This window comes from Hemitrygon akajei, chromosome 7, assembly GCF_048418815.1.
Source record: "Hemitrygon akajei chromosome 7, sHemAka1.3, whole genome shotgun sequence".
NCBI classification, from domain to species: Eukaryota; Metazoa; Chordata; class Chondrichthyes; order Myliobatiformes; family Dasyatidae; genus Hemitrygon; species Hemitrygon akajei.
In genome coordinates, this window is record NC_133130.1 from 90,985,913 (window position 1) to 91,003,715 (window position 17,803).

General features: G+C 44.0%; 1 protein-coding gene across 1 annotated transcript in view; it reads right to left on the minus strand.

The window, feature by feature from the left end:
* The window catches only part of LOC140730662 (serine/threonine-protein phosphatase 2A 65 kDa regulatory subunit A beta isoform-like), a 67,522-nt gene that overhangs the window by 16,781 nt on the left and 32,938 nt on the right, over positions 1 to 17,803 (minus strand). Inside the window, exons 14-16 of the mRNA XM_073051412.1 lie at positions 16,691 to 16,825; positions 11,952 to 12,125; positions 1,374 to 1,434 (exon numbers count right to left, since the gene is read on the minus strand). Of these exons, the coding sequence (XP_072907513.1) occupies positions 1,374 to 1,434; positions 11,952 to 12,125; positions 16,691 to 16,825 (370 nt within the window). The remainder of the gene's footprint in view (positions 1 to 1,373; positions 1,435 to 11,951; positions 12,126 to 16,690; positions 16,826 to 17,803) is intronic.

Below are 17,803 nucleotides of genomic sequence, written 5' to 3' on the forward strand. Positions count from 1 at the left end.
CCTTTGGAATAAAAGGCAACTAACCGGAGTGGATCGGGGGTCTACCCCGGGTGCTCAGATTCCCCCCCCCCCCCCCCCCACACCCCACAGAGTCTGGAGACATCCTGGTTAGTAGGCACATTGGTCATTGTAAACTCTCCTGTGATCAGGCGAGGGTTAAATCGACCGGTTGCTGGGTGCTGCGGCTCATTGGGCCTGGGCCATGCTTTTCTTGAATAATTAAATAAATAAACGTATGTGTTAAAGTCGAGTCTGTTTCTTGTTGCCATGTGTACAAGTGTACTACAAGATTGCTTGCAACAGTAATAATTGGGGGGGGGGGGGGTGTTAAGATTATGATGGTATTGGGCAGGAACCTGGGAGTACAAGCTGGGATGAATGCACTCAGAAACACACAATTGAAATGTGGAAGTTGTTTAGGGCTTCACTTGGATGGGGCTCTGCAGAGGTTTGCCCCACTGAGGCGGGGAAAGAACAGAAGGGTGAAGGAACCATGCTCGACAAGAGACGTGGAACAGCTGGTCTAGAAGCATAGGATGCAAAGATCAGCCTGGGCTCCAAAGAGTTACAATGTGGCCGGGAAGGGAGTGAAGAATGGACTTTGGAGAACTAGAAGGGCCACGAGAAGGACTTGGCGAGATGGATTCAGAAAAAAAAACTTGAAGAACAGGAGGATGGCCAGAGTGAGGGTCTGGGCTGGCCAGAGCTAAACGAGGCAACGTGTTTGGAGTCGGAGGACTTTGGGGAAGATCCACAATGAATAATTTGCTTCAGTAATCACCAGTGAGAGGGACCTTGATGTTTGTGAAGGCAGTGATATGCTACAACATGTCAACATTGAGAAAGAGGATGTTCTGGAACTTTTGAAAAGCACTAGGATAGATAAGTCCCCGGGGCCAGCTGGGATATACCCCAAGGTTACTTACGGGAAGCATGGGAAGAGATTGCTGCACCTTCAGTGACGATCTGGGCATCGTCACTGGCCAGTCCTCACCGGAGGAAGTACCAGATGATTGGAAGGGGACAAATGTTATTTCCTTGCTCAAGAGAGAGAGAAGGGATGACCCTGGGAATTATAGACCAGTGAGTTTTACTTCACCAGTGGGCAATTCGTAGGAGAAGATTCTTACAGACAGGATTTACAAGAAGCATAGTCTGATTTGGGAGAGTCAGCATGGCTCTGTGAGGGGCATGTCATGCTTTGAGCCTGACCCAATCCTTTGAGGATGTGCAAAGCACGATGAAGGATTTTTGGTAAGGCACCTGGTAGGATCACTCAGCATCATGGAAGCACCTGGACAAGGAAGACGACATGGACAACTTTGAAGGACTTTCATTCAACAAAAGTAACGATTCATCAAGGCTATACTCACCGCGATCCACCAGCCACATCATGCACAAGGAGTTCAAGTTGTCATTAAAGAAGTCCACTCCCTAAACGGGTTTTAACAAAAAAAGAATGTTGATAAAATAACCCCTCGAATTTCTAGCAGAACATGCCAACTTGCGACATTTACATTCTAGCTGTCTTCACCTCTCGCTACTTACCCGTACGGTTTGCTAACTCCTTTGAGCCAATGGCGAAGGGGTCACACAGGAAAGATTGGCAACGTGCTCTAATAAACTGCACAAAACTAGATCGTGCCATGGCAGAAGGCTATACAAAAGATACCCTATCTAAGGTACTTGCATCTAGTATTTTGAATATCCTTGAATTTCTTTGTGCCAATACAATACCAAGACTATGATCCATGAAAAATAGGAAAAAACTTAAAAGTGTCCAATAGTTTAATGAAGACAGTAAGAATGTTACTAACTACTATCGGTAGTGCAGCAGTTGGCATGACACTATTACAGCTTGGGGGTTGGGGGGGGGGGGGGTGTTGGAGTTCAATTCTGATGTCACCTGTAAGGAGCCAGTACGTTTTCCCTGTGGAATGCATGGGTTTCCTCCGGATGCTCTGGTTTCCTCTCACAATCCAAAGACGCACTAGTTAGTAGGTTAATTCATCACTGTTATCTGTCCCCTGTTTAGGCTAGGGTTGGATCAGGGATTGCTGTGCAGCACAGTTTGAAGGGCAGGAAGCGCCTTATTCCGCACTGTATCTTTAAATAAATAACCCAATGAATCCTATGCTGCCAGATCCATAGCAGGAGGCTATTTCAACTTCACGATTTAAACGTAATTATGCACGCTACTACATGTACTGGATTATTTAGATTACAGATCCCACACTCCTGACCAGTGCAGTATCTCTCTTCGACATGACAGTGAACCATTCTACATTCACGTCTTCCATCCGGTTAATACATTCTACTTTCTACATTCAATCACTGGGAGCAAGTTAGCCTTTTCCCACGGTGCATAATTGCATAATTCTCAGGTTACTTTGCTTCATGTCCAGCACAACTAAAAATTCCCAGGGTAACCGTGTGGCTGAGTAGTCCAACCACGTGCTCTGTCCGTGACTCTTACTCGGACCTCGAGAACTCTTTAACCACAAAGGTGTAAATATTCTCTAAATAGTTTTATGATTAACCATAAAGCATGGGAACACAGCGCAACAGGAACATAGTTAGTTTCTAGCTAAGAAAATCTACTTTGTGTTTTCACACCAAAACTGAGAGCGATTTGCTTCCTTAATATATACAAAATCCGACATGATACAGCAGAGCTTAAGTGAGCTACAGAGAGTTGTAAAATTAGTCAGCTCCATCATGTGCTCCAGCCTCCGTATTATCCAGGACATCTTCAAGGATCGGTGCCTCAGAAAGGCAGTGCCCATCATTAAGCACCCCCAACACCTTCTCATTGCTACTACCAGAAAGGAGATACAGAAGCCTGAAGGTACACACTCAGTGATTCAGGAACAGCTTCCTTCCCTCTGCCATCTGATTTTTGAGTGGACACTGAACCCACAAACACGACCTCACTACTTCTACTAGTTAACGACACAGAGGGGTAATCTACAATAACCAGTTTACAACCAGCACCTCTTTGGAATGGGGGAGGAAATCGGAGCGCCTGGCAGAAACAGAGATGAGGTGGCGAATCTGCGGAACTCACTTCCACGGACGACCGTGGAGGCCAAGACATTCGGTATAATTAAAATGGAGTCTGACAGGGTCTTAATTAATCAGGGCGTGAAAGGATATGGGGTTGAGAGGGATCATAGATCAGCCATGCTGGAATGTTGGAGCAGACTCAATGGGCCAAATAGACTAATTCTGCTCTCAAGGTCATTTGATTCCAAACAATTGGTTTATTGAATATTACAGAATGTCTCTCTGGTGCTTCCCTCTCCCTTCCCCTTTTCCCAATCAAAGATTCAAAGGTTCATTTATTTTTTCAAACATCTCTTCATTGCTTTTTCAGAATGAAAAGAAAACACATTAGATCATCCATAGGTTTGAAAGTGCAACAAAGTTAAAGAAAAGGGAAAAATAAAATACGTAAGAAATAAAAAGAAAAAAAAACATACACAAAAAAGCCAACACCCCGCCATTAAGGAAAAAGCACACAATTCAATTCGTTACTTTCATCATCCTAAGAATTGTTCCCCAGAAACTTGAAGAAAATGTCCCAAATTTCCCAAAATTTACCAAGTTTGTTTTTTGTGATGTAGCTTATCTTTTCTCGTGCAAGATAAGAAGTCATTCCTTTCAGCCATTGTGGAAGCCCACTGGTTGTTGGTTTCTTCCTGTGGTAAACTATGTATACCTGTCTGGACACGCCCCTCTGCTGACTGCTCCTGTGGCTCCTCCCACAGACCCCTGTATAAAGGCGATTGGGGCACTGCTCCTCCCTCAGTCTCCGAGATGTAGTGGGGTCCCTTTTTGCTGCTAATAAAAGCCTATCATTCACTTCCTGCCTCCGAGAGTTATTGTTGGTGCATCACTTCCATGAATAGGCTATGCAGCATTTGGCTTCCAAACAACAAGTATTAAGCAGTGACTTTACATTTTTGAAGGTTACAAAGTCCTTTGGATAAATGTTCAGAATACATAATTTAGGATCAAGGGGCACCTTTTTTCCAATAATTTGACAGATCAAATCTAGCACCTTCTTCCAAATGCAGATTATCTGGGGACACTCCCACATACAATGGAACAGACACCCTTTTGGTGATTACATTTAATGCATGTGTCTGGAATGTCGGGGTTAAAGTGATTCAACCTGACCAGAGTAAAGTACTGTCTGGTTATCCATTTGTATTGTAGTAATTTAGAATGAGTGTTCACTCATTGGGTTTGAACTAAGGAACAAGCTTCTGACCACTCTTTTTCTGACAGATTCTCATGAAAATCAGTTCTCCATGCTTGTATGTTTTTTGATGACTCTTTGCATTTACTTGCAAACAAGTTGTATAATATAGACACATGTCCCCTAGCTTCAGATAATTTCCAATGTCCCCAAACACAATCATTTACTTAGCAAATAAGATATCCTGAACATTTCTTCACTAATAAATGAATGAATCTGCTTTTGTGGGTAACGGGGCAAATTCTACTCTTTCCTTGTCCCTCCTCAAACCTCTTTAGGATATTACTTTTAAAAATCATTAAGCATCAGCTTATATGCTGAAATATATTCCAATTATTTCAAATTCATTAATAAATCAATAATGTCTTCTAGGGTAGGTAAAGGAAGCAGCTTCAAACTGTAACCTCGCCTGGACATAATAAAATTTGGCAACTGAAGGTATTTAAAAAAGTGTTTTGTTGGAATTCCGTATGTGGCCTTGAGTTCTTCAAATGATATAAATAAACGTATTGCCATTATAAAGATCAGACACCTTAGCTATGCCTCAGGTCGACCAAGTTTTAAAGCCAGGGTCTGCTCTCCCGGGCTGGAGCTATCATTACCAAAGACAGGAGTAAACTGGGATACTGTGATGCATCTCCCATATACGCAAAAGCATTGTGCCAAACCATTATTGTATTTTTTAAGAAAGGGCTTTTAGTTTGTTTGACCAGTTTTTTCTTATCTGCTGAACACATATGCTTTTAAATCGAAGCAAGAGGTGGAGAGGGAAGAAGTAAGGGCATCTCAGAGAGAAGCCATTTTTTTTAACTGATCGGGGTAGAGGCTAGAGGCGCATAACATAAGCGCGCCAAAGGTTAAAAAAAAAGACCGCCATATACAGCGGCCATCATCAGAGTGGACTGAGGCAGAGTGGGATGGCTTTGGCTCAACAGGCTTCGGCGTGAACAGGCAGAGGAGAGGTTTGAACGGGGCACGACTGTGCAAGCGCGTGAGATCAGCGGGAGAATTTTAAAAAGCGAGCAGAAGCTGAGTACGAGCTTCACTCCAAGTGAGGTAAGGCCGGGTAAGCTTCTTTAATTAATTTAATTACCTTAGGAGTAGGTAATGGAGGCAGCAGTTAGGGCAGTTGAGTGCTCCGTTTGCAGTATATGGGAAGTCAGGGCGAGCACTGTTGTCCCTGATGACTACACCTGCAAAAGGTGCATCCAGCTGCAGCTCCTGACAAACCGTGTTAGGGAACTGGAGCTGGAGCTGGATGAACTTTGGATCATTCGGAAGGCAGAGGCAGAAATAAACAGGAGTTACAGGGAGATCAGGAGACAGGTAGCTAGGTGACTGTCAGGAGAGGGAAGGGGATTAGACAGAATGAGCAGAGCACCCCTGTGACCATTCCCATCAACAATAAGTATACCGTTTTGGATACTGTTGGTGGAGACGACCTACCAGGGACAAGTTGCAGTGGTTGTGTCTCTGGCACCGAGACTGGACCCTCAGCTCAGAAGGGAAGGAGGGAAAAGAGGAGAGCAGTAGTGATAGGGGATTCAATAGTTAGGGGGACAGATAGGAGGTTCAGTGGAAGAGATCCAGAATCCCGGATGGTCTGTTGCCTCCCTGGTGCCAGGGTCCGCGGTATCTCGGATTGCGTTCTCAGTATTCTCAAGAGGGAGGGTGAGCAGCCAGATGTCATGGTCCACGTAGGGACCAATGACATGGGTAGGAAAAGTGAGGAGGTCCTGAAAGGTGAGTTTAGGGAGCTAGGTGCCAAGTTAAAGGACAGGACCTCCAGGATAGCAATCTCAGGATTGCTACCAGTGCCACGTGCAGGTGGGTTTAGAAATAGTAAGATAGCGCAGATCAACACGTGGCTGAAGACATGGTGCAGGAGGGAGGGCTTCAGATTTATTGATAATTGGGCAGTTTTCCAGGGAAGGTGGGACCTGTTCCAGCGGGACAGTTTACATCTGAACTGGAGGGGGCCAAATATTCTTGCAGGTAGGTTTGCGAGAGAGGCTCCAGTGGATTTAAACTAGATACAAGGGGGGAGGGGAACCAGAGTGTAGGAACAGATGTAGATAGATAGATAGATAGATAGATAGATACTTTATTCATCCCCATGGGGAAATTCAACATTTTTTCCAATGTCCCATACACTTGTTGTAGCAAAAACTCATTACATACAATACTTAACTCAGTAATAATATGATATGCATCTAAATCACTAACTCAAAAAGCATTAATAATAGCTTTAAAAAAAGTTCTTAAGTCCTGGCAGTTGAATTGTAAAGCCTAATGGCATTGGGGAGTATTGACCTCTTCATCCTGTCTGAGGAGCATTGCATCGACAGTAACCTGTCGCTGAAACTGCTTCTCTGTCTCTGGATGGTGCTATGTAGAGGATGTTCAGGGTTTTCCATAATTGACCGTAGCCTACTCAGCGCCCTTCGCTCAGCTACCGATGTTAAACTCTCCAGTACTTTGCCCACGACAGAGCCCGCCTTCCTTATCAGCTTATTAAGACGTGAGGCGTCCTTCTTCTTAATGCTTCCTCCCCAACACGCCACCACAAAGAAGAGGGCGCTCTCAACAACTGACCTATAGAACATCTTCAGCATCTCACTGCAGACATTGAATGAGAAAAAGAAGATAGTAAAGTTGTTTGCACCATTAGAGATAAACAGAGAGGAAGAGGCGGAGAATTTCTTAAATGCATTTATTTTAATGCTAGGAGCATTGTAAGAAAGGTGGATGAGCTTAGAGCATGGATTGATACCTGGAAATATGATGTTGTAGCTATTAGTGAAACATGGTTGCAGGAGGGGTGTGATTGGCAACTAAATATTCCTGGATTTCATTGCCTCAGGTGTGATAGAATCAGAGGGATAAGAGGGGGAGGTGTTGCATTCCTTGTCAGAGCAAATATTACAGCGGTGCTCTAACAGGATAGATTAGAAGGCTCATCTAGGGAGAGTATTTGGGTGGAACTGAGGAATGGGAAAGGTGTAGTAACACTTATAGAGGTGTATTATAGACTACCTAATGGGGAGCGAGAATTGGAGGAGCAAATTTGTAAGGAGATAGTGGATATTTGTAGTAAGCACAGGGTTGTGATTGTGGGAGATTTTAATTTTCTGCACATAGACTGAGAACCCCATACTGTAAAAGGGCTGGATGGTTTGGAGTTTGTAAAATGTGTGCAGGATAGTTTTTTGCAGCAATACATAGAGGTACCAACTAGAGAAGGGGCAGTGTTGGATCTCCTGTTAGGGAATGAAGATAGGTCAGGTGACAGAAGTATGTGTTGGGGAGCACTTCGGGTCCAGTGATCATAATGCCATTAGTTTCAATATAATTATGGAGAAGGATATGACTAGACCCAGGGTTGAGATTTTTGATTGGAGAAAGGCTAACTTTGAGGAGATGCGAAAGGATTTAGAAGGAGTGGATTGGGACAATTTGTTTTATGGGAAGGATGTAATAGAGAAATGCAGGTCATTTAAATGTGAAATTTTGATGGTACAGATGGTTAGATTGAAAGGAAAGGTTAAAAGTTTGAGAGATCCATGGTTTTCAAGGGATATTGGAAACTTGGTTCAGAAAAAGAAAGAGAGCTACAATAAATATAGGCAGCATGGAGTAAATGAGGTGCTCAGGGAATATAAAGAACTGTGGCAGCCCACACACGTGAGACTTGAACTGCCATCGGGAGCTGCGGGCAGACACGCGGCAGCGCGTTTGTAACTACCCTCTCGGGGCGGACCCTCCAGGGACAGTCTGACATCAGGTCGCATGGGAGGGGAGATTTAAGAGCACGATTTTGAATCAGTAAAGGCATTCTGAGTTCAGCTCTCTCTGCCTCTGTGTGTTTCTTTAGTAGCGCGTTGTGCGTGACTACAGAATGTAAGAAGAATCTTAAGAAAGAAATTAGAAAAGCTAAAAGATACGAGGTTGCTTTGGCAAGTAAGGTGAAAATAAGTCCAAAGGGTTTCTACAGTTATATTAATAGCAAAAGGATAGTGAGGGATAAAATTGGCCCCTTAGAGAATCAGAGTGGAGAGCTATGTGTGGAGCCAAAAGAGATAGGGGAGATTTTGAACAATTTCTTTTCTTCAGTATTCACTAAGGAGAAGGATATTGAATTGTGAAAGGTAAGGGAAACAAGTAGGGAAGTTATGGAAACTATGATGATTAAAGAGGAGGAAGTACTGGCACTTTTAAGGAATATAAAAGTGGATAAATCTCCAGGTCCTGACAGGATATTCCCTAGGACCTTGAGGGAAGTTAGTGTAGAAATAGCAGGGGCTCTGACAGAAATATTTCAAATGTCATTAGAAATGGGGATGGTTTCGGAGGACTGGCGTATTGCTTGTTCCATTGTTTAATGAGGGTTCTAGGAGTGAACCTAGCAATTATAGGCCTGTAAGTTTGATGTCAGTGGTGGGTAAATTAATGGAAAGTATTCTTAGAGATGGTATATATAATTATCTGGATAGACAGGGTCTGATTAGGAACAGTCAACTTGGAATTGTGTGTGGAAGGTCATGTTTGACAAATCTTATTAAATTTTTTGAAGAGGTTACTAGGGAAGTTGATGAGGGTAAAGCAGTGGATGTTGTCTATATGGACTTCAGTAAGGCCTTTGACAAGGTTCTGCACGGAAGATTAGTTAGGAAGGTTCATGTATTTGCTATCATGTATTTGCTGCACAAATCACTCTCTCACCTAGATGGGGCTAGTTGTGCTGTGAGGATTACATTCCTTGACTTCTCTAGTGCCTTTAACACCATCCAGCCCAAGATCTTAAGGCACAAACTAACGGAGATGGGAGTAGACTCTCACATGGTGGACTGGATAGTGGACTACTTGACAGATAGACCTCAGTATGTGCGGTTGGGAGACTGTAGGTCTGACACTGTGGTCAGCAGCACAGGAGCGCCGCAGGGAACCGTACTCTCTCCGGTCCTGTTCACCCTGTACACATCAGACTTCCAATATAACTCGGAGTCCTGCCATGTGCAGAAGTTCGCTGATGACACGGCCATAGTGGGGTGTGTCAGGAATGGACAGGAGGAGGAGTATAGGAAACTGATACAGGACTTTATGATATGGTGCAACTCAAACTACCTGCGTCTCAATATCACCAAGACCAAGGAGATGGTGGTGGACTTTAGGAGATCTAGGCCTCATATGGAGCCAGTGATCATTAATGGAGAATGTGTGGAGCAGGTTAAGACCTACAAGTATCTGGGAGTACAGTTAGACGAGAAGCTAGACTGGACTGCCAACACAGATGCCTTGTGCAGGAAGGCACAGGGTCGACTGTACTTCCTTAGAAGGTTGGCGTCATTCAATGTCTGTAGTGAGATGCTGAAGATGTTCTATAGGTCAGTTGTGGAGAGCGCCCTCTTCTTTGTGGTGGCGTGTTGGGGAGGAAGCATTAAGAAGAGGGACGCCTCACGTCTTAATAAGCTGGTAAGGAAGGCGGGCTCTGTCGTGGGCAAAGTACTGGAGAGTTTAACATCGGTAGCTGAGCGAAGGGCGCTGAGTAGGCTACGGTCAATTATGGAAAACTCTGAACATCCTCTACATAGCACCATCCAGAGACAGAGAAGCAGTTTCAGCGACAGGTTACTATCAATGCAATGCTCTATTACTATTAATTACTAGACGTCTATTACTCCAGATGAAATTAGAAAAAAATTTCTTTAATAAATAAAAGAAAGATGGAGGAGAAAGTGGAATAGATTGGAAAAGGTACAGGAACTTCTGTAAAATTGACATTTTTAGAATGTTTATGCATCCATTCAAAGATATGGGCAATTTTGTTCATCTGTTTATAAGTTGAATAACTGAGTCTGCGAGAGGGTTATAATTAGTTGGGGTAATTTTATCAATAGTAGGAGTAATTTTAACACCCAAATAGGTGAAACCCTGTTCTGACACCATATAACGGAGTTTGAAGTGGGGGACTGAGTCTCTCATCTTTATCCATGAATAATATTGCAGATCTGTTGTTGTTTATTTTATAGCCTGCAAAAGTACTTCCCAGGTCAATTAAGGCAGATAATGTTTGTTTCAAGTTGGAGCAAAACAAAATTACGTCATCCGCGATGTTCTATATCTCCTATAGTTATTCCTGCTATATTAGCCTGTTTTCAAATTGCCTTAGCAAGTGGTTCAATGGCCAGAATAAACAGGAGGGGAGATAGGGGATATAGGGGACAGTCCGTTGGAGTTTAAAAGGTGCCGAAGAAAGCCCGTTATTAAAAATTTTAGCCTGTGGGTTAGAATAAAGCAGCTGTATCCAACATAGAAATTTCCCCCCTATTCCAGATCTTTCTAAAACTTTAGATACTGCCACTCCACTCTGTCAAAGGCTTTCTCGGCATCCAGTGACAGAATAGCACTATCAGAGCTTCCAGATTTTTCATAAAGTATATTAAGCACTCTTCGAATGTTGTGGAAGCCCTGCCTTCCCTTACCAAATCCATTTTGGTCAGGGTGGACCCTTTTTGGCAAGAGTGGCTCCAGCCTCCTAGCTCATACCTTACAGAGAATTTTGAGATCATTGTTCAGAAGTGAGATTGGTCTATAAGATCCACATGGGGACAGTGGTTTTCCAGGCTTTAACAGTAGTGTAGTTGCTGCCATATTAAGGGGGGGGGGAGGGATCCAGTGTCAAATGATTCCTGATACACATCAAGCAGAGGTGGTATTAGTTTAGTCTTAAAGATTTTATATATTTCTATCGGAATCCCATCGGGCCCGGGAGTTTTCCCTCCCTTCATGTAAGTTATAGCTTCAGACAATTCCTTCGCCTCTAAGTTAAACTCCAGCGAGGTCAAGGACATTTCATCCAGGGGTATAAATTATAATAAGTCGAGAAATTCCTTTTGTACTTGTGGAGCTGAATCTGAATACTCTGAGCTATACAGATTTTGGTAAAATCTCAAAAAGATATTGTTTATTTCATTTGGGTCAGCAGTTGTCACCCCCTCATCTGATTATATGGAGCTTATTGCCCTTTCTATTTGTATCTGTTTGATGTGCCAGGCCGAAGGTTCACGTATTATCAAAGCAGGTATCCATGTACAACTCTGAAATTTGTCTCCCCAGATAGCCACGAAACAAAGAAAGAACATGAAAGTCATTCAGACAGAAACGTGAAACCTACACCACCCCCACATCCTGATCATCAGATCCCCCAAAACCACTCTTCCCTCCACACAGAAAATGGAACGACAACATCGACCCCCCCAACCCACCTCCTGCACAAAAAACCAACAGAACATTTAACCCCCTCACACAACAAAATGAAAAGAAACAGGCAATTAAAAAAACAGAATATAAAAACTGTAAGTCTGAAAAAGTCCGCAGTCCTTAAACGGGTCTAAACCTGATGGTCGAAACCAGGGGTTCCCACCCCGGGGTCCGCAGACAGCTTAGTCAATTAAAAAAAGGTTGGGAGCCCTGGGTCTAAAGTAAGACTACCCATGTCAGTGGGCTGCAAGTATAATTGTTACTATCACACGTTTGCTTCTGGTGCAAAAGGAAAGAAGATGTTCAAAGTTATTTCCGTCTTTAAACTAAAGTATCAATTTGATACGGGCAATCATTTCCATTCTGAAAATCATCCATATGGAAGCACTGCTAATAGACGATAAAACACTTTAGATAAAACACTCACCAGCAGCCCTGCAAGCAGAGGCATGTACTCCATTATTGCCAGGCGCACTCTCCATTTGGAATCTTCTGCTAATTCCACAATGGCCGGCAGCAGAGACTCTGATAACTGGTGAATTCCAATCACTTCATTCACACAGTCCAGATTGGAGATGATGTTCAGACGGATCTCAGGGCACTAGAAAGGAAAGGCAATTTTCTGAGTACAGCAAAGGTGAAAAACGTTCATACTGCGAATGCTGTCTGACAGACACTCTGGTACTCCCCAGACTCTCTCCTTTCAAAGTATCATCTTGGACATTTATGAAATATTATCCCCACAAAAGAAATACGAATGCCACTTTCACACTTACAGTACTTAGGCACATGCACGTGTAGCCAGGGTGCCGAAGACTTTTGCACAGGACATTACTTGTCAACGTGCAGCAGAGCACAAGTTTGTAAATCTGGCGGGAGCACAGGATGTTGGGAATGACGAGGGTGGAGCACCCCCGGGAGGGGTGTGGGACAGGTGGCAGAGAAGGAGTGCCAGGGGTAGGAGGGGGTGGCACAGGTGCAGACACACCCAGCCCTGAGAACCCAGGCAAGGCCATTTGATTCCAAACAATTAGTTTATTGACCATTACAGAATGTCTCTCTGGTGCTTCCCGATCCCTTCCCCCTTTTCCCAACCAAAGAGTCAAAGGTTTGTTTATTATTAAAGCATGTATCCATATACAACTCTGAAATTTGTCTTCTCCAGATAGCCATGAAGCAAAGAAAGAACATGAAAGTCATTCAGACAGAAACGTGAAACTTACACCCCTCCCTGGGTACAAAAAAAGAATGGCATCCCGATCATCGATCCCCCAAAACCACACCTCCCTCCACACACAAAATTGAACAGCAACATCGACCCCCCCGCACGAAAAACTAACAGAGTATTTTTCCCCAAACACCTTCCCCTCGCACAACAAAATGAAAACAGGCAATTAAAAAAACACAGAATATAAAAACCATAAGTCTGAAAAAGTCCACAGTCCATTAACACAAATGCAGAACCAGGATATCATCCCACGCTATCACCGACGTTCACCAAAAGAAGGAAGACAGGGACACAATGCCCCTCTCCCTGCCCCCTTCCCACTCTCAGTCCACATCAGAGACCCATATCAGAATCAGGTTTATCATCACTCACAGCTGTCATGAAATTTGATTTTTTTTTGCGGATACAAAGATTGGAGGTGTAGTGGACAGTGAGGAAGGTTTTCAAAGCTTGCAGAGGGATTTGGACCAGCTGGAAAAATGGGCTGAAAATGGCAGATGCAGTTTAATACAGACAAGTGGGAGGTATTGCACTTTGGAAGGAAAAATGAAGGTAGAACATACAAGTTAAATGGTAGGGCACTGATGAGTGCAGTATAACAGAGGGATCTGGGAATACAGATACAAAATTCCCTAAAAGTGGAGTCACAGGTAGATAGGGCAGTAAAGAGAGCTTTTCGTACATTTATAAATCAAAGTATTGAGTATAAGAGTTGGAATGTTATGTTGAGGTTGTATAAGGCATTGGTGAGGCCAAATTTGGAGTATTGTATGCAGTTTTGGTCACCGAATTACAGGAAGGATATTAATAAGGTTGAAAGAGTGCAGAGAAGGTTTACAAGGATGTTGCCGGGACTTGAGAAACTGAGTTACAGAGAAAGGTTGAATAGGTTAGGACTTTATTCCCTGGAGCATAGAAGAATGAGGGGAGATTTAATAGAGGCATATAAAATTATGATGGGTATAGATAGAGTGAATGCAAGCAGGCTTTTTCCACTGAGGCTGGGGGAGAAAAAAACCAGAGAACATGGGTTAAGGATGAAGGGGGAAAAGTTTAGAGGGAACATTGGGGGGTGCTTCTTCACACAGAGAGTGGTGGGAGCGTGGAATGAGCTGCCAGATGAAGTGGTAAATACGGGCTCACTGTTAACATTTAAGAAAAACTTGGACAGGTACATGGATGAGAGGTGTATGGAGGGATATGGTCCAGGTGCAGGTCAGTGGGACTAGGCAGAAAAATGGTTCGGCACAGCCAAGAAGGGCCAAAAGGCCTGTTGCTGTGCTGGAATGTTCTATGGTTCTATGAAATAATGCAAATTTACACATGAATTAAAAAATCCAAAATTTGCACATGCAACATTTTTGTTTAAGTTCACGCCAAAATAAATAAGGAATTTAATAGATGGAAAAATAACAGTTCCATCACACCATTAAGCAATTCACCTTTAATCCAATATGCACTAAGATTACAAACTAGCTCACATCACTGCTTCTAAAGAACACACTGCACATTTGCTCATAAGTAAAGCTCTCAAACTAAAAGAACAGTTCAAGAGACTCTGTTGTTATTCCATTCATGATTCATAAGAACATAAAAAATAGGAGCAGGAGTAGGCCCATTTGATCCTGCCCCGCCATTCAATAAGATCATGGCTGATCTGTCTGTAAACTCAGCTCCATCTACCTGCCTTTTCCCCATAACCTTTAATTCCCCTACTATGTAAAATGCTATCTAACTGTATCTTAAATATATTTAGTGAAGAGGCCTCAACTGCTTCCCTGGGCAGAGAATTCCACAGATTCACCACTCTCTGGGAAAAACAGTTTCTCCTCATCTCCATCCTAAATCTTCTCCCCTGAATCTTGAGGCAATGCCCCCCTGGGTCTAGTCTCAACTACCAATGGAAACAACTTTCCTGCTTCTATCTTATCTATCCCTTTCAAAATTTTATATGTTTCCATAAGATATCCTCTCATTCTTCTGAATTCCAGAGAGTACAGTCCCAAATAACTCAATCTCCCCTCATAGATTAATTAACCCTTTCATCTCTGGAATTAATCTGGTGAACCTCCTCTGCACTGCCTCCAAAGCCAATATATCCTTCCTCAAGTATGGAGACCAGAACTGCACACAGTACTCCAGGTGTGGCCTCACCAGTTCCCTGTATAGTTGTAGCATGACCTCCCTGCTCTTAAATTCAATCCCTCCAGCAATGAAGGCAAACATTCTGTTTGCCTTATTAACCTGTTGTACCTACAAGCCAACTATTTGCGATTCAAACACAAGCACTTTTCGCCATTTAAATAATCATCTGCTCTTCTATTGTTCCTTCTGAAGTGGATGATCTCTCATTTACCAACGTTGTATTCCATCTGCCAGACCATGGCCCACTCATTTAATCTATCTATATCTCTGCAGACTCTCCACATCCACTGTACAATTTCCTTTTCCACTCAGTTTTCGGGTCATCAGCAAATTTTGCTACGCTACGCTCAGTCCCCTCCTCCAAATCATCAATGTAAATGGTAAACAGCTGTGGGCCCAGCACTGACCCCTGCGGCACCCCACTCACCACTAACTGCCAACCCGAGAAACACCCATTTATACCAACTCTCTGCCTTCTATTGGTTAACCAATCCACTATCCATGCCAATACACTTCATCCGACTCCACGCATCCGTATCTCATTTATAAGTCTCTTGTGAGGCACCTTATTGAATGCCTTCTGGAAATCCAAGTATACGACATCCATCTGTTCCCCTTCTGTCCACTGCACTCATTATGTCCTCAAAGAACTCCAGCATGTTTGTGAAACAGGACCTGCCCTTTCTGAATCCATGCTGTGTCTGTCTAATGGAACCACTCCTTTCTAAATGTTTCGCTATTTCTTCCTTAATGACAGCTTCAAACATTTTCCCGACTACAGATGTTAAGTTAACTGGCCTAAGGAAGTGGCCTTAGAAATGTTACTCACTGAATAACGTTTTCCATTCTGGCTCCCCTCTTCTCTTGGTAATCTGCCTATCACCTCCCCCTGGGTCCTCTCCTCTTTTCCTTTCTCCCATGGTCCACTCTCCTCTATCAGATTCCTTCCTCTCCAGCCCTTTACCTCTCCCACCCATCACCTCCCCCTGGTGTCCCTCCTCCTTCCCTTTCTCCCATGGTCCACTCTCCTCTCCTACCAGTTTCCTTCCTCTCCAGCCCTTTACCTCTCCCACTAATCACTGCCCTTCAACGCCCCCTCCCCTACACAGCAACATTTCCCATCACCTGGTCTACCTATCACCTGCCAGCTTGTACAACTATCCCCCCAACCTTCCTATTCTGGCGCCCTCTTCCTTCCCTCCCAGTCCTGACGAAGGGTCTCGGCCCAAGGGTTCATTCCCCTCCATAGATGCTGCCTGACCTGCTGAGTTCCTCCAGCATGGTGTGTGTGTGTTGCTCTGGATTGCCAGCATCTGCAGAATCTGTGATTATAACATTTTAGAATGCTGGACATCACCACACAGCTCCAAGCAAACGGCAGTTACAATGTTTGTCAACAGGAAAGATGAACATGGGCCAACTGCTGTCATTTCCAGGAATCAATATCAGCGAGAGCAAAAGCCTGGACACATCAGTCTAGATTGCAACACGTCCCGTTCTGGCACACTTATCCAGATACCTGTATCTCGTGGTGGAGCATGGACTGCTCGTCACCTTCAGCAGATGCCTGAGTGTACAAGTTCCAGAGATGGCAACCAGCTTTCCGATCGCCTAATGAACAATAAGCGACCTTTCATCACCACTCTTGACTGGACACCAGCTTTCAAACAGCACACAGAAGACAGCTCTCCAATGGTATTTGCCTGATTTCGGTAGGCTATTCAAAAAATATCCACGATGTCCACAGGTCACACAAGAATTATGTTAAAGTTTGCACTTCATGATAAAATTACCTTATCTTTGAGCTGAGCCAAGATCAGGGGAAGCAGTTGCTCAACAGTTGCGACCTTGCCCAGGATGGTGGACAAGCCCGCAATAACAGAGGCCAGAGCTGACTTCATGTGTTGATTGGTGTCGGACAAACGTTCCTGGAAAAGAAAACCATAAAATGATCAAATGAAAACATAGACAGATATCTCAGTCAACGCGCACAACATGCTGGAGGAAATCAACAGGCGAGGCAGCACCTACAGAAACGTCCACCGTACTTTTCTCCATAATGCTGCCTGGCCTGCTGAGTCCCTCCAGCACTTTGTGTGAGTTGCTCGGATTTCCCGCATCTGCAGATTTTCTCTTGTTTGTGATTAGGTATCTCAGTCATGTTGCCATCCTGCTCCATGTTCTTATGATCCACCTGGTCAGTCATGGATCATTCTTAAACAATTTCTTTTACAGTTTGAGATATATATAGATCATGGAACAGAACCGGCCCTTCAACCCACAATGTTATACTTAAATTCCTAATCAAGTGGGCAATCTAATCTGCACAATGTCCATATTCTTCCGTTTTCCCGACATTCGTGTGTTTATCTAAACGTCATTAAAAGTCCCCAATGTATCTGCCTCTACCATCACTCCAGGCAGCCAACACCATGTTAAAAAAACAAGATGGTGGAGGAACTCAGCAGGCCAGGCAGTGCCTATGGAGAAAAGGACAGTCGACGTTTCTGGCCAAAACCCTTCGGCAGGACTCAACCCTTCGGGAGAGGGGGAGGGGTGCGGGAGAGGGGAGAGGGGGAAGGGGAGGGAGGCGGGAGAGGGGGAGTGGGCAGGAGAGGGGAGAAGGGGGTGGGAGAGTGGGGGCGGGAGAGGGGGGCAGGGGCAGGAGAGGGAAGAGGAGGAAGGGGAGGGAGGCGGGAGAGGTGGAGAGGGCAGGAGAGGGGGAGGGGACAAGATGTGACTCATGCTTGGATATTGAGATTTTCCAGTGACAAGCAGCTCACAGTGATAAAACCTGAATTAAAAGGTGCCTGAATCCTCACTTCAGGCCCACCCGAAATACTGAGGGACTTTTTCCTGAAGTGAATGAGATGAGTTGTTATGTTAATTTTAGATAAACTGTATAA